The sequence below is a fragment of the Balaenoptera acutorostrata genome, chromosome 14 (genome assembly GCF_949987535.1).
Source record: "Balaenoptera acutorostrata chromosome 14, mBalAcu1.1, whole genome shotgun sequence".
NCBI classification, from domain to species: Eukaryota; Metazoa; Chordata; class Mammalia; order Artiodactyla; family Balaenopteridae; genus Balaenoptera; species Balaenoptera acutorostrata.
In genome coordinates, this window is record NC_080077.1 from 81,147,826 (window position 1) to 81,169,612 (window position 21,787).

At 40.8% G+C, this 21,787-nt stretch overlaps 1 protein-coding gene across 2 annotated transcripts in view; it reads left to right on the top strand.

The window, feature by feature from the left end:
* The window catches only part of IMPG1 (interphotoreceptor matrix proteoglycan 1), a 135,946-nt gene that overhangs the window by 113,676 nt on the left and 483 nt on the right, over positions 1-21,787 (top strand). For both annotated transcript variants that reach the window (XM_057528056.1, XM_057528057.1), the window contains 2 exons: positions 4,910-5,075; positions 20,518-20,590. In XM_057528056.1, the coding sequence (XP_057384039.1) occupies positions 4,910-5,075; positions 20,518-20,590 (239 nt within the window). The remainder of the gene's footprint in view (positions 1-4,909; positions 5,076-20,517; positions 20,591-21,787) is intronic.

Here is a 21,787-nt window from a genome sequence, read left to right on the forward strand (position 1 = left end):
TGGATTAAGGATAGAATATTAAGTCATTTTGCTAGCAAGCAATTATGATAAGCCCAGAGGATGTCCCCAATCATACTAGGTGTTTGCTGGGTGGGGTACAGGTTCATGGAGAAACCTCTTGGGAGTACGCACCATCAAAACAATCTATTTAAAGGGGATTTAAGTAAACCCAGGTAGCTAAGGCATCATGAGGCCCTCACTTCCTCAAATCCACACACAACCTGATAGTGACTTGAAAATATTCTTCTAGAAAATGGCAGCTAATTGTTCTCTTCCTGATCGGCTGTTGATCTCAAGTCTTGCCCTCCCCTTTTTCCATGCCACACACCACATTCAGAACAGAGCATTTTAGGTTGTTGCTGCATAATGTTTAGATTATTAATCTTGACCAAATCAAGAGCAAAGTGCAGGAAGTTCAGACCAATTTGTTCTGCGCGTGTCCCGGGGAGTTATGTTTAGGAAGAGGCAAATAGTTGCGTGGTCCACTCGTGAATGAGTCCATCATTCTAAGGAGAATGTCCTTGGGATATGAAAAAGAAAGAAAATAACAACGTAGGGAAAGCTTTTCTTAAGAAAATTCAACTAGTTAAACTTTCATTCATCGTAGAGCCATCTCTCCTCTTCTATGGCTCTGCCTCTGCAGAATCAGCCTAAAGCCTAAAGCCCAAAGTTGTAGGTGGCCCTCAAAGAATGATATGTAAGTAAAGAAGGTCATTTTTACTTATGAAAAAAATTTTTCATAAATTTTTAAGGTAATAGGAGGGGACGCAGTAAGAGTTGCCTCACAAATTAATGTAAATATTCGTCTCTTCTGTTACGATTCTAATTAACTGAGATTTTCTTTACAAGCCATGGCCAACAGCTCCCCCTGGGACTCCTTCCTTCCCTGGAAACTGTCCTCACACAGTCCACAAGATGGGGGGGCCGGGGGAAGGGGGAGGACTTAGCGCAAACAGCCTTGATCTTGGCAACATTCAACCTCACTGAGTCTTGGCTTCCTCATCTGCAAAGTGAGCAAATTAGTGGAGAAGGTCTCCAAAATACCTGCTAGCTCTAAAATTCTGCCTCAAATGTAAGGTTTTAAATATGGATAAAATAGAAATCTAAAGCAATTAGCTGGACTGGAATTCTTAATACTAAAGAGTTTGAAGGGTCAATTTGGTATTTGTTGAATGACTGAGTGTCTTAGGACCCAGGAAGGTGTACACAGCAAACCAAAACTGAACTAGGTGACGTGAAGACTTGTACTGTTCTGTAGGCTGGTCCCAAATAAATGACATGGGAGCAGCAAGTAATCTATAAACTAGGTGCATTTGTTTGTCAAATATACCCGATTGATGGCCCCCAGATTTGGATAAATTCATTTCTCCAGTGTTGCCTTACTGTGTTCTTTTCAGCTTTACTGGTACATAGACATAGACTACACCTGGCTGGGCTGAAGGCAATATTGGTAAAACAGGAACATATTTTTAAACAGGAAACTCACGTGGTTATCACACATTTCCTATTACTCTTCAGAGGGGTAGACTCGGTGCCTTCGGTCTGCTTCCCCAGTGAAATCTATTTCTTCACTGCAGAAAGAGGGCAGTGGAGGCGCTGACTATTCCTTCCTGGCCTCTGCTTTCAGGACTGCAGGCCTGCCTGTCAAGTTGCTGACAGCTGTTATTTATTAAACCAGGCCCTGGACATGAAACACCTGGGTTGTCAGGGTAAATCTGAGTCATTTTCTAAACAGTGACAAGGATCCCTTTGCAGGGCCAGCTTTAGGAACTGTGAGGCAGGGAAACCCGCTCGCATTAGCCAGGCCTGGCTGTCCACATGGACCCTCAAGTTGCAGAGAAATACAACTTTACGTAAAAATTTAGCAGGTCTAGGGCTTCCCTGGTGGTGCAGTGGTTGAGAATCTGCCTGCCAATGCAGGGGACACGGGTTCGAGCCCTGGTCTGGGAGGATCCCACACGCCGCGGAGCAACTGGGCCCATGAGCCACAACTACTGAGCCTGCGCGTCTGGAGCCTGTGCTCCGCAACAAGAGAAGCCGCGACAGTGAGAGGCCCGCACACCGCGATGAAGAGTGGCCCCCGCTTGCCACAACTAGAGAAAGCCCTCGCACAGAAACGAAGACCCAACACAACCAAAAAAAAAAAATTAATTAATTAAAAAAAAAAAAGAATAGCTCTTTAAAAAAGAAAAGAATCAAGCATTATGGGGGAATATAATTATCATAATTAGTTTAAAAAAAAAAACAACTTAGCAGGTCTACTTTGCTGGGAGACCCCAAAGTATGTTTTCAAGGACCTGCCCTTGCCCTCCCTCCGCGTGGGCTGGTCTCGCTAACCCCCTCGCTCTCCTCTTCCACCACAAGGAGGCGCTAGATCGGGACAGCGAACACGAGGGTCAGCGGAATCCTCGCCCGACAAGCTGCCCCCCACCCACCTGCAGGGCTTCTGTGGTCAGTAAACGTGGCAAAGCGGCTGACTACAGCCTTCACTCGAAGATGGCGCAGTAGATATTCGCTTATTAGTGACCCTAAGAGGTTTAAAAGTGAAAAAGAGAAGGGGTGCAGCTGGAGGGAGAGAGAGTCCAGGGGAAAGAGAAACCTGTTATGTTTATTTCATGCAGCATTAAAAAAGAAAAAAACTTATTTAGCCACCAAACCTATTTTTAACATAAAACTTATTAAATCCTGCTCAATTCGAGTTCTGCAAATGTTCCCGCTTGGGAAATACTACACCAGACGATCACTGAAGCAATCCTAATTCTGAAACTTCTAAGATCTATTTACATATTTTCTGAAGCACAAGTCTGATCACAGCCCTGCCCTGCCCCCAAATCCTCCATGGCTCCCACCTGCCTGTAAGGTCCACATTCCTTAGCACGACATTCAAGACCCTCCGGAGCTTGGCCTGAACGTACCTCTCCAGTCTCAATTCCCTTCCTCCTGTGCACGAGTCTCTGCTCTCCCCCATGCTGGGCTTCCCCTGCCCCCTCTTCACAGGGCCGTCGCTTTCCCGCGTCTGTGCCTCTGTTCATGCTGGAGCCAGTCGGAGCGCCTTTCCTAGTCGTTGCACATCAGATGCAACCCACTTTACACACACAGTTCAACAGTCCCCTCCCAGATAGCTCTTCTCTAGCATACTCTCATAGTTAGAGCCCTCATACTAGACAAGATACTGGGCTTCTTGTGTAGAAACATCTGTGTATATGTCTTATGGTCCCCTAGGGTTCTTGAAAGAGTGGCTTCACACCCTCTAGCTCCTAACACATAATAGGTGCTTATTGAAATAATCTGAAGGGTAAATGGCTGATGTGATTCAACAGGAAACCTTCCGGGCAGAAAAGAACAGTGGTCTGGGGACCAGAGGCCTGTTCTGGTTCTGCCATCAGCATGTGGGGACGTGGGCCTTTTGCTTCTCTGCCCGAGAGCTCGGTATGCTCAGCTCTAGAGAGACAGGGAAGGGGCTGGCAGGGGCCACAGGCCTTCCAGAGCTAAACTGTCTGAGATTCTCTTGATTTATACTCCACCTTACAAAGAACTTGAGACAATCCTACAGAATTAAGAATAGAGTGAAAGAGAACAATTGATGACAAAAAAAGAACAGGGACCTGAGGTCTATTTGAATTTTCCAAAGGAAAGAACCTCTAACATTAGGGCCTTAGGGATCACAAGAGACTGAGAAAAAGAGATTCTTTTAAATCAAGAAATCATCCTGAGTTCTCAAAACTGTCCATAAAAATGACTGACTATTTTATTACTTCTAAGGTATCCCTCATCTTAAATATATAAGATCACCAATTCACCTCTGCAGAAAACACTTGCCTTTAAAAAAACCTAATGAACAAAAAAATTTTTTCTGAAGTATATTTGATTTACCATGTTTTCAGGGGCACAGCAAAGTGATTCAGTTATTTATATATATATTTTTTTTTTTTTCAGATTCTTTTCCATTACAGGTTATTACAAGATACTGAATATAGTTCCCTGTGCTATATAGTAGGACCTTGTTGTTTATCTATTTTATATATAGTAGTGTGTATCTATTAATCCCAATTCCCAGTTCATCCCTCCCCACTCCTTTCCCCTTTGGTAACTGTAGTTTATTTTCTATGGCTGTGAGTCTATTTCTGTTTTGTAAATAAATTCATTTGTATCATTTTTTTTTAGATTCCGCATATAAGTGATATCATATGATATTTGTCTTTCTCTGTCTGACTTACTTCACTTAGTATGATAATCTCTAAGTCCATCCCTGTTGCTGCAAATGGAATTATTGCATTATTTTTATGGCTGAGTAGTATTCCATTGTATATATGTACCACATCTTCTTTAACCATTCATCTGTCGATGGACATTTAGGTTGCTTCCATGCCTTGGCTATTGTACATAGTGCTGCAATGAACATTGGGGTGCAAGTATCTTTTTGCATTAGAGTTTTCGTCTTTTCCAGATGTATGCCCAGGAAAAAATTTTAATTCTCTAATACAGTGGTTATCAAAATGTGCTCCCCAGGTCAGATACATCAACATCATCTGCATTAGAGAATTTTTTTAATGATCCTTTTGTTAGTGCCTTAGAAATACAAATTCTCTGTCCTCAAACTTCCTGCATCAGAAACTTGAGGGGGTGGGGCCCAGGAGTCTGTTTTAACAAGGCCTCTAGATGATTCTGATGTACACCAGTTTGTGCATAATTATGTTTGGAGCTAAATATGTTATCACGTGTGTCTGTACACTCATTTATCAAAGATACAGAAATGTGTGGTTCCCTTTTCTCTCCACTCTTCTCACTCTTGTACAACTCACTCCAAAGTGGGGTGATGGCAAGTCTATGTGGTCCCTCATCTCTGACTTCTGCAGGATCCACTGCTCAGGCGTCCCTGCACCAATAAAATCTGCCCTGTTTTTTACAGCTGATCAAGCAGACCCCTGCAAATTCCTGGCCTGTGGCGAATTCGCCCAGTGTGTGAGGAATGAGTGGACCGAGGAAGCAGAGTGCCGCTGCCGAGCGGGGTACCCTGGGCCCTGTGGCCCCGGAGAGGACTGTGAGGACACCCCGGGGAAGGGAGCGCTGTGCAGGTGGGTCTAGCACCGCGACACTCAGACCCAAGAATTAGTCACTCAGGCTTCTGAGACACCCATCGTTAGCATGAATTCATGCAATCCCGTAAACCAGTGGTTCTCAAACTTCGGTGAACACCAGAATCTCTCAGAGAACTTGTGAAAGCACACATGGCTGGGCCCTGCGAGGCTGTCTGTGATTCGGTAGGTCTGTGCGGGGCCCAGGTACAGCTGCTGCTACGGCTGGTCCCAGTATCACACTTTGAGAACCACTGGCCCTAAGCCTTTCTGCAGGGTTTCATTAAGGCCAATAAGGGAAGAAAAAAGAGCCTGCATCAGCTTTAAGACAGAACACCACGTGACCTACTACCTTAATCGGCGTCTATGTGTCTAATATTTGAGTTTTTCCCTGGTTGCAAACACATTAGCTGCCATCATAAGAAAGCTGAAAAATATAGAAAATTATGAGAAGGAAGATTAAAAGCCTGTATAATTCATCACGTTAATTGATGTACTTCTTTACATAGAATTTTCCAAAGCAAAGTGGAATTAGACTGGCTTCTTATTTTAGAGTCAGCTTTTTTTACTTAGAACATTCTCCCATGTCATTAAATATTTTCTGTAGCATCATTTTTTTAAAAAATTTATTTATTTTATTTATTTATTTTTGGCTGTGTTGGGTCTTCATTGCTGTTCGCGGGCTTTCTCTAGTGTCAGTGAGCAGGGGCTACTCTTTGTTGCGGTGCGTGGGCTTCTCATCCCGGTGGCTTCTCTTGTTGCAGAGCACAGGCTCTAGGCACGCAGGCTTCAGTAGTTGCGGCACACAGGCTCAGTAGTTGTGGCTCATGGGCTTAGTTGCTCCGCGGCATGTGGGATCTTCCCGGACCAGGGCTCGAACCCGTCTCCCCTGCATTGGCAGGCAGATTCTCAACCACTGCGCCACCAGGGAAGTCCCTGTAGCATCATTTTTAATGATTACATGGTAAGCCATTCTCTAGATATGTTATACGTTGAATCAGTCCTTCATTTCTGAAGCTCTTTAGAAGGAGGAAAAGGAAGTAAGATATAATTGGCCTTCTATTCACAAGCTAGACTTTAGGGCATAGGTTGCTTTATGAACAAGCAGGGAACCCAATGGGTCCTAATTCTTCTCCAAGTCCTGTGTCACCCAGTGAAGCTCTGCCTGGGGGGCCTCTGTCCTCAGAAGTCTTCTCCAGAGCCCGTCCCAAGCTTCCCCAGTCCTGAGCTTCCAATCACACACTCTTGAACATTTCCTCCGTGAGGATCACCTTGACCCATGTCTTTATTAGATCATCCTGTTTTTGTAACTGTCCTCTTATTCATTCTCGTGGCCGCTGTCCCTAATTTCCCACCAGGGGAACTTGTGGCCAGCTGCTTCCACAATCGACAAGAAACAAGAGAGACTGAGCCCTTTTCTTGATGAAACATACCCTGTTCCTTTAAAGTATTAACATTTTAAATACCTTTATCCAATAAGAGTTAAGAAGCAATATTCTGGAGTCAGACAAATTGTGATTAAAATGTTGGCTTAGCAATTTACTAATCAGGTGACTTTCAACAAATTTCCTAACTTCTCTAAACCTCCATTTTTTTCATTGGATAGTGAGACCAATAAAAAACCCCTGTTGGGTTGCTGCAGGGGGTATAGGAAATTACATTTATAAAGCTTCTTAACAAATAACATAAAACACAGAGTATCCATTCAGGTAAGGGAAGATTATGATGATGCTGTCAGTTTTCTCTGAGTTAATCTCAATCCTGACAGAATTCTTTATGGAATTTGACATTCTGGTTCTAAAGTTCCCCTGGAAATAAAAATGTACAAGAGAAAATCTTGAAGTACAATGGTGGGGAGGCTGCTCTATAAGATAGAAATACATAAAATAATAATATTTAAAGCACTAAGATAGACACAGACCTAGACGATAGATCAACAGAACATATATAAGCCCCAAACAAAGCCCTATATATCAAAGAATTTATTTTAACAAGCATTTCAAATCAGTAGGGAAAGTATAGACTTGTCAATAATGATTAGAGTACAACTGGCCTTCCATTTAGAAAAATAAAATATTAGTTTCTTACCACACACAAATCAATTCAAATCAAAGATTCAAACCTAAGATTGAAACTATGAAAATGCGAAGAATTTTTTTTATATTTCTATAAATTAGGCTAAACAAAGGCTTCCCTAATAAGACCTCAATCCGAGAAGACAATTTCCCCATAGGGGAAAAGACACCATAAATAAAATTAACAGATAAACAACAAGGTGGGAGAAAAATATTCACAACTTATAGACAAAGAATGAACATCCATACTAATAAGAGCTCCTACACATCAATAAAAGGCAAACATACTAATATTAAAATGAGTAAAGACTATAGGGGCAAGTTCATAGAAGAATCCAAATGACCCATGGAACATAGGAAAAGGTATTCAATCTCACAGTAATTAGGGAAATCTAAAAACAATGAGGATATATCATTAGTTACTCATGAGTTTGGCAAGAGAAGGTCAAAAATATCCAGTGTGGGTAACATCAGGGAAAACTAGTTCTATCAGGCATTGCTGTTGGGTGTATAAATTGGAAAAACATTTTTTTCAAGAGAAATTTGTCAATATCTATAAAATTTTAAATTTGACTCAGATACTCTACTGTGTAAATAATTGTTGAGACAATTATTCCTACAAAAATCATTGCACTTTGCAATGTTCACAGTATCATTGCTTTGAATCGTGAAATAATTGCACAGCCCATCAGTAGGGGAACAGTTAAGTACATAGTGTGGTGTATTATTCACTGTGGAACATGGCAGTTAAAAGCGGTAATATAGTCTACTGGAACTGCCATAGGAAAAGACCAGGACATTTCATTAAATGAGAAAAGTAAATTTCAGGATAATAGATCCCGTTTACATAATACATCAATAACAAAAATATGTACTTATAAGTATATTAGGTTCAACTGTATGGCATTGCCATTTTGCCAGTTAGAAATCATCAAATATTGACAATGTTGTATGATTCAATCTAATATGTAATTAAAAGCATAGCAAATATATGGAATAATAAGTACATTTAGCTATCATTCCAGTTAACAATGGAAAGGAGCAGATTTGGGGTCCAAATTTTTTAAAATGAGAATATGTCATGTATCACATACATAACTTAAAAGAAAGGGGGGAGGGAAGGAAGAAAGGATCAATGAGTAAGACCCTAATAAGATGAAAAGGCAGAGGAACTGGTCTCAGTTGAAAAAGCAAGAGAAAAACCCATGAAAAAATAATGAAACAGAAATAAACAATTTATCAAATAAAGAATTCAAAACATTGGTAATAAAAATGTTAACTGAATTAGGAAATAGATGAACACAGTGAGAATTTTAAGAAGGAACTAGAAAATATTAAAAAAGACCCAATCAGAAATGAAAGATTCAATAACTGAAATAAAAAACACTCTAGAAGGAATGAATAGCAGACTAAGTGATACAGAAGAGCACATAAGTGACCTGGAAGATGGAATAGTAGAAATCAAAACAGCAAAAAGAAAACCAAATTTAAAAAATGAGAACAGTTTAAGCGATCTCTCGGATAACATTAAGTGTACCAACATTCGCAATTTAGTGGTCCCAGAAGGAGAAGAGAGAGAGAAGGAAATCAAAAATATATTTGAGGAAATTATGGTATAAAAATTCCCAAACTTGAAGAAGAAAACAGATATTCAGATACAGGAAGCACAGAGGGTCCCAAACAAGATGAACCCAAACAGCTCCACACAAGGATGTGGAAAAAAGGGAACCATCGTGCACTGTTGGTGGGAATGTAAATCTGTGCAACAACTATAGAAAACAGTATGGAGGTTCCTTAAAAAATTAAAAATTAAATTGCCATTTGATCCAGGAATTCCACTCCTGGGTATTTATTTGAAGAAAATGAAAACACTAATTAGAGAAGATATATACACCCTGATGTTCATAGCAGCATTATGCACAGTAGCCAAGATATGGAAGCAACCTCAGTGCCCATCAATAGATGAATGGATAAAGATGTGATACATATATACAACAGAACATTACTCAGCCGTGAAAAAGAATGAAATCCTGCCATTTGCAAAACATGGATGGACTTGGAAGGTATTACACTAAGTGAAATAATTCAGACAGAGAAAGACAAATACTTTATGATTTTACTTATATGTGGGATCTAAAAAAACAGAACAGGGACTTCCCTGGTGGCGCAGTGGTTAAGAATCCTTCTGCCAATGCAGGGGACACAGGTTCAAGCCCTGGTCCAGGAAGATCCCACACGCCGCAGAGCAACTAAGCCTGTGCACCACAACTACTGAAGCCAGCGCGCCTACAGCCCATGCTCCGCAACAAGAGAAGCCACTGCAATGAGAAGCCCGTGCACTGCAATGAAGAGTAGCCCCCGCTCGCCGCAACTAGAGAAAGCCCGCACGCAGCAACGAAGACCCAACGCAGCCAAAATAAATAAATAAATAAGCTAATTAATTTTTTTTAAAAAAATAAAATGGTAGTGATGGATCAAGTACTTTTTAAAAAAATAATAAAAATAAAATAAAATTAAAAAACATAACAAATGAACAAACATAACAGAAACAGAGTCATAGATACAGAGAACAAATGGGTGGTTGCCAGAGGGGAGGGGAGTGGGGGGAAGGAATGAAATAGGTGAGGGAGATTAAGAGGTATAAATTTCCAGTTGCAAAATAAATGAGCCACAGTTATGAAAGGTGAATTGTGGGGAATATAGTCAATAACTGTGTAATATCTTTGTATGGTGACATACCATAGCTAGACTTCCGTTGATCATTTTGAAATGTATAGAAATATTGAATCACTGTGTTGTGTAATAGGAAATAATGTAGTGTTATAGGTCAATTATACTTCAAAAACAAACAAACAAATCATAGAAAGATAAGATATGCAGTTACTGGAGGTGGGGTGGGGGAGGGAGAATTGGATGCAGGCAGTCAAAAGGTACAAGCTTCCAGTTATAAGATAGATAAGTACCATGGATGTAATGTACCACATGATAAATAGAATCACCACTGCTGTTCGGTATACATGAAAGCTGTGAAGAGAGTAAACCCTAAGAGCTCTCACCACAAGCAAAAAAACTTTTTTTTTCTATGTCTTTAACTTTGCATCTATATGAGGTGATGGATGGTCACTAAGCTTATCGTGGTCATCATTTCGTGATGTATGTAAGTCAAATCATTATGCTGTACACCTTAAACTTACACAGTGCTGTATGTCAATTATACCTCAATGAAACTGGAAGGAAAAAAAAGATTAGAGGCTTTAAAGTTAGTCCCACGTTCGAACTTGAGCTCTACCCCAAACTAGTTGTAACCTTAAGCTACATTTCCCCCCCTTTAAGCCTCAAATTCTCATCTATACGATGGGGATAACAGGAATAAATTTAGGTAAGAAATACATAGATGTTCCTCGGTGTCACCTGCTCAGCTGCTAGCATTATTATAGCTGTGTGACGATTGTAAACAAAAGGCAGCCCTGTAAGGAAAAACTGATTCCCTACCTGGCACTTAAAACTAAACTCAGGGGCTTCCCTGGTGGCGCAGTGGTTGAGAATCTGCCTGCTAATGCAGGAGACACGGGTTCGAGCCCTGGTCTGGGAAGATCCCACATGCCACGGAGCAGCTGGGCCCGTGAGCCACAGCTGCTGAGCCTGCGCGTCTGGAGCCTGTGCCCCGCGACGGGAGGGGCCGCGATAGAGAAAGGCCCGCGCACCGCGATGAAGAGCGGTCCCCGCACCGCGATGAAGAGTGGCCCCCACTTGCCGCAACTAGAGAAAGCCCTCGCACGAACCGAAGACCCAGCACAGCCAAAAATAAATAAATAAATAAATAAATAAAATTTAAAAAAAAAACAAAAAACTAAACTCAGAAGGGAATCAGTTGAGGACGTTCAAAAGCAGCGCTCTCGGGCTTCCCCGGTGGCGCAGTGGTTGAGAATCCGCCTGCCAATGCAGGGGACGCGGGTTCGAGCCCTGGTCTGGGAGGATCCCACATGCCGCGGAGCAACTAAGCCCGTGAGCCACAACTACTGAGCCTGCGCGTCTGGAGCCTGTGCTCCGCAATAAGAGAGGCCGCGACAGTGAGAGGCCCGCGCACCGCGATGAAGAGTGGCCCCCGCTTGCCACAACTAGAGAAAGCCCTCACACAGCAACGAAGACCCAACACAGCCAAAAAAAAAAAAAGCAGCACTCTCTAATGAATTACGAACTTGGTTGCATTTCTGTTATTCTACCTGAAAGTGAAGGAAGAGATGGGGAAGGTACCCTGAGGGCAAGTGCCCTACTGAGAAGATGAGGCCATTGACACACAGTGGGCATTTGCAGCTGGTTCACTTCTTCATTCTGGGGCCAAGTCATTGTCATTCACTGCATTTTCACCTTTATTTTTCCTTCTATTCTTTTCCTCCACCCAATATTTATGAACATACACCATACATTTTTCATTTCCCTCAATTTTCGATGTTCTATACATAGAATCAGTTGCACTAGGAACTTACTTGGCAAAATTCTCCCAAGAATAAACAAAATTTTCATTTTCAAAGGTCTCTTTTTAGGCTTGATGAGTTTGACTTTTTTTTTTTTTTTTAAACATCTTTATTGAAGTATAATTGCCTTACAATAGTGTGTTAGCTTCTGCTTTATAACAAAGTGAATCAGTTATACATATACAATATGTTCCCATTTCTCTTCCCTCTTGCATCTCCCTCCCTCCCACCCTCCCCATCCCACCCCTCTAGGTGGTCACAAAGTACCGACCTAATCTCCCTGTGCTGCGCGGCTGCTTCCCACTAGCTATCTATTTTACATTTGGTAGTGTATATATGTCCATGCCACTCTCTCACTTTGTCCCAGCTTACCCTTCCCCCTCCCCGTGTCCTCAAGTCCATTCTCTAGTAGGTCTGTGTCTTTATTCCCGTCTTGCCACTAGGTTCTTCATGGCCTTTTTTTTTTTTTTTTCCTTAGATTCCATATATATGTGTTAGCATACTGTATTTGTTTTTCTCTTTCTGACTTACTTCACTCTGTATGACAGACTCTAACTCCATCCACCTCATTACAAATACCTCCATTTCATTTCTTTTTATGGCTGAGTAATATTCCATTGTATACATGTGCCACATCTTCTTCATCCATTCATCTGTCGATGGACATTTAGGTTGCTTCCATGTCCTGGCTATTGTAAATAGAGCTGCAGTGAACATTGGGGTGCATGTATCTTTTTGACCTATGGTTTTCTCCAGGTATATGCCCAGTAGTGGGATTGCTGGGTCGTATGGTAGTTCTATTTGTAGTTTTTTAAGGAACCTCCATACTGGTCTCCATAGTGGCTGTATCAATTTACATTCCCACCAACAGTGCAAGAGTGTTCCCTTTCCTCCACACCCTCTCCAGCATTTATTGTTTCTAGATTTTTTGATGATGGCCATTCTGACCGGTGTGAGATGATATCTCATTGTAGTTTTGATTTGCATTTCTCTAATGATTAATGATGTTGAGCATTCTTTCATGTGTCTGTAGGCCATCTGTATATCTTCTTTGGAGAAATGTCTATTTAGGTCTTCTGCCCATTTTTGGATTGGGTTGTTTGTTTTTTTGTTATTGAGCTGCATGAGCTGCTTGTAAATCTTGGAGATTAATCCTTTGTCAGTTGCTTCATTTGCAAATATTTTCTCCCATTCTGAGGGTTGTCTTTTGGTCTTGTTTATGGTTTCCTTTGCTGTGCAAAAGCTTTTAAGTTTCATTAGGTCCCATTTGTTTATTTGTGTTCTTATTTCCATTTCTCTGGGAGCTGGGTCAAAAAGAATCTTGCTGTGATGTATGTCATAGAGTGTTCTGCCTATGTTTTCCTCTAAGAGTTTGATAGTGTCTGCCCTTACACTTAGGTCTTTACTCCATTTTGAGTTTATTTTTGAGCATGGTGTCAGGGAGTGTTCTAATTTCATACTTTTACATGTTCCTGTCCAATTTTCCCAGCACCACTTATTGAAGAGGCTGTCTTTTCTCCACTGTATATGCTTGCCTCCTTTATCAAAGATAAGTTGACCATATGTGTGTGGGTTTATCTCTGGGCTTTCTATCCTGTTCCATTGATCTATATTTCTGTTTTTGTGCCAGTACCAAACTGTCTTGACTACTGAAGCTTTGTAATATAGTCTGAAGTCAGGGAGCCTGATTCCCCCAGCTCCATTTTTCGTTCTCAAGATGGCTTTGGCTAATCGGGGTCTTTTGTGTTTCCATACAAATTGTGAAATTTTTTGTTCTAGTTCTGTGAAAAATGCCAGTGGTAGTTTGATAGGGATTGCATTGAATCTGTAGATTGCTTTGGGAAGTAGAGTCATTTTCACAATGTTGATTCTTCCAATCCAGGAACATGGTATATCTCTCCATCTATTTGTATCATCTTTAATTTCTTTCATCAGTGTCTTATAATTTTCTGCATACAGGTCTTTTGTCTCCTTAGGTAGGTTTATTCCTAGATATTTTATTCTTTTTGTTGCAATGGTAAATGGGAGTGTTTTCTTAATTTCACTTTCAGATTTTTCGTCATTAGTGTATAGAAATGCCAGAGATTTCTGTGCATTAATTTTGTATCCTGCTACTTTACCAAATTCATTGATTAGCTCTAGGAGTTTTCTGGTAGCATCTTTAGGATTCTCTATGTATAGTATCATGTCATCTGCAAATAGTGACAGCTTTACTTCTTCTTTTCCGATTTGGATTCCTTTTATTTCTTTGTCTTCTCTGATTGCTGTGGCTAGGACTTCCAGAACTATGTTGAATAATAGTGGTGAGAGTGGGCAACCTTGTCTTGTTCCTGATCTTAGTGGAAATGGTTTCAGTTTTTCACCATTGAGGACAATGTTGGCTGTGGGTTTGTCGTATATGGCCTTTATTATGTTGAGGAAAGTTCCCTCTATGCCTACTTTCTGCAGGGCTTTTATCATAAATGGGTGTTGAATTTTGTCGAAAGCTTTCTCTGCATCTATTGAGATGATCATATGGTTTTTCTCCTTCAATTTGTTAATATGGTGTATCACATTGATTGATTTGCGTATATTGAAGAATCCTTGCATTCCTGGGATAAACCCCACTTGATCATGGTGGATGATCCTTTTAATGTGCTGTTGGATTCTGTTTGCTAGTATTTTGTTGAGGATTTTTGCATCTATGTTCATCAGTGATATTGGCCTGTAGTTTTCTTTCTTTGTGACATCTTTGTCTGGTTTTGGTATCAGGGTGATGGTGGCCTCGTAGAATGAGTTTGGGAGTGTTCCTCCCTCTGCAATATTTTGGAAGAGTTTGAGAAGGATAAGTGTTAGCTCTTCTCTAAATGTTTGATAGAATTCACCTGTGAAGCCATCTGGTCCTGGGCTTTTGTTTGTTGGAAGGTTTTTAATCACAGTTTCAATTTCAGTGCTTGTGATTGGTCTGTTCATATTTTCTATTTCTTCCTGGTTCAGTCTCGGCAGTTTGTGCATTTCTAAGAATCTGTCCATTTCTTCCAGGTTGTCCATTCTATTGGCATAGAGTTGCTTGTAGTAATCTCTCATGATCTTTTGTATTTCTGCAGTGTCAGTGGTTACTTCTCCTTTTTCATTTCTAATTCTATTGATCTGGGTCTTCTCCCTTTTTTTCTTGATGAGTCTGGCTAATGGTTTATCAATTTTGTTTATCTTCTCAAAGAACCAGCTTTTAGTTTCATTGATTTTTGCTATTGTTTCCTTCATTTCTTTTTCATTTATTTCTGACCTGATCTTTATAATTTCTTTCCTTCTGCTGGCTTTGGGGTTTTTTTGTTCTTCTTTCTCTAATTGCTTTAGGTGCAAGGTTAGGTTGTTTATTCGAGATGTTTCCTGTTTCTTGAGGTAGGCTTGTATTGCTATAAACTTCCCTCTTAGCACTGCTTTTGCTGTGTCCCATAGGTTTTGGGTCGTCGTGTCTCCGTTGTCATTTGTTTCTAGGTATTTTTTGATTTCCCCTTTGATTTCTTCAGTAATCACTTCGTTATTAAGTAATGTATTGTGTAGCCTCCATGTGTTTGTATTTTTTACAGATCTTTTCCTGTAATTGATATCTAGTCTCATAGCGTTGTGGTCGGAAAAGATACTTGATACGATTTCAATTTTCTTAAATTTAACAAGGCTTGATTTGTGACCCAAGATATGATCTATCCTGGAGAATGTTCCATGAGCACTTGAGAAAAATGTGTATTCTGTTGTTTTTGGGTGGAATGTCCGATAAATATCAATTAAGTCCATATTGTTTAATGTATCATTTAAAGCTTGTGTTTCCTTATTTATTTTCATTTTGGATGATCTGTCCATTGGTGAAAGTGGGGTGTTAAAGTCCCCTACTATGATTGTGTTGCTGTCAATTTCCCCTTTTATGGCTGTTAGTATTTGCCTTATGTATTGAGGTGCTCCTATGTTGGGTGCATAAATATTTACAATTGTTATACCTTCCTCTTGGATCAATCCCTTGATCATTATATAGTGTCCTTCTTTGTCTCTTGTAATAGTCTTTATTTTAAAGTCTATTTTGTCTGATATGAGAATTGCTACTCCAGCTTTCTTTTGATTTCCATTTGCATGGGATATCTTTTTCCATCCCCTCACTTTCAGTCTGTATGTGTCTCTAGGTCTGAAGTGGGTCTCTTGTAGACAGCATATATATGGGTCTTGTTTTTGTATCCATTCAGCCAGCCTGTGTCTTTTGGTGGGAGCATTTAATCCATTTACATTCAAGGTAATTATCGATATGTATGTTCCTATTCCCATTTTCTTAAATGTATTGGGTTTGTTATTGTAGGTGTTTTCCTTCTCTTGTGTTTCTTGCCTAGAGAAGTTCCTTTAGCATTTATTGTAAAGCTGGTTTGGTGGTGCTGAACTCTCTCAGCTTTTGCTTGTCTGTAAAGGTTTTAATTTCTCCATCAAATCTGAATGAGATCCTTGCTGGGTAGAGTAATCTTGGTTGTAGGTTTTTTCCTTCATGACTTTAAGTATATCCTGCCACTCCCTTCTGGCTTGCAGAGTTTCTGCTGAAAGATCAGATGTTAACCTTATGGGGATTCCCTTATGTGTTATTTGTTTTATTTTCCCTTGCTGCCTTTAATATGTTTTCCTTATATTTAATTTTTGACAGTTTGATTAATATGTGTCTTGGCGTGTTCCTCCTTGGGTTTATCCTGTATGGGACTCTCTGTGCTTCCAGGACTTGATTAACTATTTCCTTTCCCATATTACGGAAGTTTTCAACTATAATCTCTTCAAATATTTTCTCAGTCCCTTTCTTTTTCTCTTCTTCTTCTGGTACCCCTATAATTAGAATGTTGGAGCGTTTAATGTTCTCCCAGAGGTCCCTGAGACTGTCCTCAGTTCTTTTCATTCTTTTTTCTTTATCCTGCTCTGTAGTAGTTATTTCCACCATTTTATCTTCCAGGTCACTTATCCTTTCTTCTGCCTCAGTTATTCTACTATTGATCCCATCTAGAGTATTTTTAATTTCATTTATTGTGTTCTTCCTCATTGCTTGGTTGCTCTTTAGTTCTTCTACATCCTTGTTAAATGTTTCTTGCATTTTGTCTATTCTATTTCCAAGATTTTGGATCATCCTTACTATCATTATTCTGAATTCTTTTTCAGGTAGACTACCTATTTCCTCTTCATTTGTTAAGTCCAGTGTGTTTTGAGCCTGCTCCTTCATCTGCTGTGTGTTTTTCTGTCGTCTCATTTTGCCTATCTTACTGTGTTTGGGGTCTCCTTTTCACAGGCTGCAGGTTCGTAGTTCCCGTTGTTTTTGGTATCTGTCCCCAGTGGCTAAGGTTGGTTCAGTGGGTTGTGTAGGCTTCCTGGTAGAGGGAACTAGTGCCTGAGTTGTGGTGGATGAGGCTGGATCTTGTCTTTCTGGTGGGCACGTCCACATCTGGTGGTGTATTTTGGGGTGTCTGTGGCCTTATTATGATTTTAGGCTGCCTCTCTGCTAATGGATGGGGTTGTGTTCCTGTCTAGCTAGTTGTTTGGCATAGGGTGTCCAGCACTGTAGCTTGCTGGTCGTTGGGTGAAGCTGGGTCTTGATGTTGAGATGGAGATCTCTGGGAGATTTTTGCCGTTTGGTATTACGTGGAGCTGGGAGGTCTCTTGTGGACCAGTGTTCTGAAGTTGGCTCTCCCACCTCAGAGGCACGGCCCTGATGCCTGGCTGGAGCACCAAGAGCCTTTCGTCCACACGGCTCAGAGTAAAAGGGAGAAAAAATAGAAAGAAAGAAAGAAAGAGGCTATAATATAGTGAAGTAAAATAAAGCTATTGTAAAGCAAAGCTATACAGACAAAATCTCACCCAGAAGCATATACATATACACTCACAAAAAAAAGGAAAAGGGGAAAAATTAATATCTCCTGCTCCCAAAGTCCACCTCCTGAATTTGGGATGATTCGTTGTCTATTCAGGTATTCAACAGATGCAGGTACATCAAGTTGTTTGTGGAGCTTTAATCCGCTGCTCCCGAGGCTGCTGGGAGAGATTTCCCCTTCTCTTCTCTGTTCGCACAGCTCCCGGGGTTCAGCTTTGGATTTGGACCCGCCTCTGCGTGTAGGTCGCCTGAGGGCGTCTGTTCCCCGCCCAGACAGGACGGGGTTAAAGGAGCAGCTGCTTCGGGGGCTCTGGCTCACCCAGGCCGCGGGGAGGGAGGGGTACAGAGGAGGCGGGGCGAGCCTGCAGCGTCAGAGGCCGGCGTGACGTTGCACCAGCCTGAGGCGTGCCGTGCGTTCTCCCGGGGATGTTGTCCCCAGATCCCGGGACCCTGGCCGTGGCGAGCTGCACAGGCTACTGGGAGGGGCGGTGTGGAGAGTGACCTGTGCTCACACACAGGCTTTTTGGAGGCGGCAGCAGCAGCCCCAGCGTCTCACGCCCGTCTCTGGGGTCCGCGCTGATCGCCGTGGCTTGCGCCCTTCTGTGGAGTTCGTTTAGGCGGCGCTCTGAATCCCCTATCCTTGCCCGCCGCGAAACAAAGAGGTAAGGAAAAAGTCTCTTGCCTCTTCGGCAGCTGCAGACTTTTTCCTGGACTCCCTCCCGGCTAGCTGTGGTGCACTAGCCCCTTCAGGCTGTGTTCACGCTGCCAGCCCCAGTCCTCTCCCTGCGATCCGACCGAAGCCCGAGCCTCAGCTCCCAGCCCCGCCCGCCCCGGCGGGTGAGCAGACAAGCCTCTCGGGCTGGTGAGTGCTGCTCGGCGCCGAGCCTCTGTGCGGGAATCTCTCCGCTTTGCCCTCCGCACCTCTGTGGCCGCACTCTCCTCCGTGGCTCCGAAGCTTCCCCCCTCCGCCACCCGCAGTCTCTGCCTGCGAAGGGGCTCCTAGTGTGTGGAAACCTTTCCTCCTTCACAGCTCCCTCCCACTGGTGCAGGTGCCGTCCCTATTCTTTTGTCTCTGTTATTTCTTTTTTCTTTTGCCCCACCCAGGTACGTGGGGAGTTTCTTGCCTTTTTGGAGGTCGGACGTTTTCTGCCAGCGTTCAGTGGGTGTTCTGTAGGAGCAGTTCCACGTGTAGATGTATTTCTACTGTATCTGTGGGAAGGAAGGTGATCTCCGCGTCTTACTCTTCCGCCATCTTCCTAGAACAGTCAAGTTTGACTTTTATTAATCACAATTACCATTATAAATACACAGAAAATGCAAATCTACATCTAACAGAGTAAATTATTCACAATTTTTCCTCTTCAGAACTAAAATTTTTCACTTTGTCCTTTAACTTAATAGGGCTAATGTGTTCTCTGTGACGCTATTTATAATAATGAAAATCATTTCAAATATAGGGGCCAGATTAAGTAAATGATGATAAAAAGTGACATTTATAAGGAGGTTTTAGTAATATGGAAGTACTTGTTTTAACTACAGCAAGATCACAAGTTTGCTCACATGCTACACCTCAGATGGGGCAGGGTAGCGGGAGGTCCATTTTTTTTTGCCTCGAGAATCTATTCCTATTTCCTCTTTTGAGCCCTTTCTCCACTGGATAGTGGGGGAGGGGAAATAAGAGAGGGAGAGGTTGGAGTTTAATATAATCCAATCCAGTTTTTAAGAACTCCAACTGATCAATAGTTCAAGCAATCACTTTAGGCAACTCAATTCCCTTGGGATATTTAGGCTCAAAGGTCCTCTCCCATTCCCCTCTCTTCTCCAAGGTGGTATCTGGATGTATGGCAGAGCGGGGGTTGGCTCTCTTTGTCTTACAAGATCCTTTGAAAAGTTTCTATTTCCATTGTCCCCTCACCTGTGATCTCTTAGTCCTGACTCCAGGTTTTTTTTTTGGTTTTTTTCTTTTTTTTTTGGCTGCATTGGGTCTTCGTTGGTGCGCGGGCTTTCTCTAGTTGCAGCGTGCAGGGGCTACTCTCCGTTGCAGAGCGCGGGCTTCTCATTGCGGTGGCTTCTCTTGTCGTGGAGCACGGGCTCAGTAGTTGTGGCTCACGGGCTTAGTTGCTCCGCGGCATGTGGGATCTTCCCGAACCAGGAATTGAACCATGTCCCCTGCATTGGCAGGCAGATTCTTAACCACTGCGCCACCAGGGAAGTCCCGACCCCTGGTATTCTTAGAGACTCCAATTTGCCCAACCAGGGCAAGTAGGAACCCAAAATGCTACCTTAGCTGGTGGTAGGAAGAACAAGGAACTTGTTACTCAGCCTCTTCAAACCACATGTCTCTTCTCACTCTTCTGCCTTCTTCCTATCAAGCACTAGGACCGGACGGGGTTTCCCTCCTTCCTACAATGATACCCTCCTTCCCCCTTTCCTTGATATTATAATGGACAGAATGTTGAGAGAAAGAAAAGAGTTTGCTGAGTTTACTGATAAGGGAACATATATCATAAAATATCTCACAAATATTACACCCATTTTATAATGTAAAGAGTGAAAAAGCAAGGTGCAAAATGTTTATACAGTATCGTCAGAAATTATATGTATATAGAAAAGTCTGGAATTATATACATCGAATTTTAAAGTAAACTTTTTAAAAAGTTTTTTTTAACTGTATGAACAAAATATTATTACAGAGTTATTTTTCAGCAACCATAACTCAGAATTTGACTTTAAAAATAACTCTACTTCTTGCAAGATAAAGTTATCACTCATCTTTCCCGTGAACTTTGTTCAATCCTCCTGAGACCACTGCCTATGAAACAGTAAGCCAACGGGAAGGCAAAACTCGGGGCAGGGGTGGGCTGGTGCACAAAGCATATCTCCTCCAACTCTAATGGAAGTCACCTGCAAAAATATGCTATTTTCATTTGTCATAATAATTTTAGAACTAAAATAGTAGAAAGCCGTAGTTGCTCTTAATGTTGATAAGCCCAGGAAACAGGATATCTTGTTTTTGCTTTCTTTTGCAGGTCACCAGATCAATCTAAAAACCAAGTGTATGAAACTAGTGTTAAAAAGTTCCAAAATCAGCAAAATAACAAGGTAAAATCCTATTTTTATATGTTGGTTTATATATATATATATATATATATATATATATATATATATATATATATATATATATATATATATATAAAATATATATATATATAATATATAAATATATATTTTTTAATTACTGAATATAAATTTTGAAGGAAATTAAAAACATTTCTGGGCCTGACTCTTAAATAGAGATAAGAAAAAGCAGTTTAAAAAAAAAAAAAAGAAAAAGAAAAAGCAGTTTTCCTTTATTTGCCAAGCTTTTTTATTTAGTATTTTAAGAGGGAAAAAGGCATTTCCTGGTACAAAATGTATAGAGACAGGGGCTGGCACTAACTGAAATGTGTAGACAAAACAATAAAATAACGGAAAAAATCCAAGTATTTTATAATATTCCTAACCTTTTCTTTAAAAATATACATGCAATTTATCAAATGCATTTCAACAACACTGAATTTCTCATAATGATTTATATTCCTGGAACTGAGTAATTATATATATATAATATATATATATATATATATATATGTATATGTAATTATCTATGTACATGTATATATATTATATATATACATGTATATGTATATTATGTATGTATATATGTATATATTCTTATAAAGTGTTTTTATTTCAAATAATCAGCTAAAGCAACAATACGAAGAAACATGATTTGTGAACAATGAGTAACCTCAAAAATTCCTAAAAGTTCATCCTCAGATAAATGTTCCTTCCAGTGTCCTAGATGTCTCTTTCAAAATACTCATCCATTCAATCAACTTTTTTGACTAAATTTTATTTTACAAAGGGAAATAACTTATCTAATAAGCAGGTTAAATATAGCCTACATAGAGCTTTTTAAATAACTTTTGGAAAAATACCTTCGACAATTTTTAGCCTAAAATTACCTAGTTTCAAAAATTATAGCTAGTCTTTGATGGTAAAAAAGAGTGATAATCAGCCAGTGTCCACTCTACCTGAGGTCTCTCTCTATATATAGTGCTAGATGGAAACAAACATGGCAAAGTTTGCAATTGAAACTAGTCATTACGGTCAACATACACTCCAGAAGGATACTGAGGCCATCACACCAAACGCTAATCATAAGTTCACGTGTCCAAGTGCACACAAGGTATAACGTGTGCCATTTTGACTTCCTGAAACAAAGAAAATTGAGACAGAAAAGGTTCAGACTTGGGC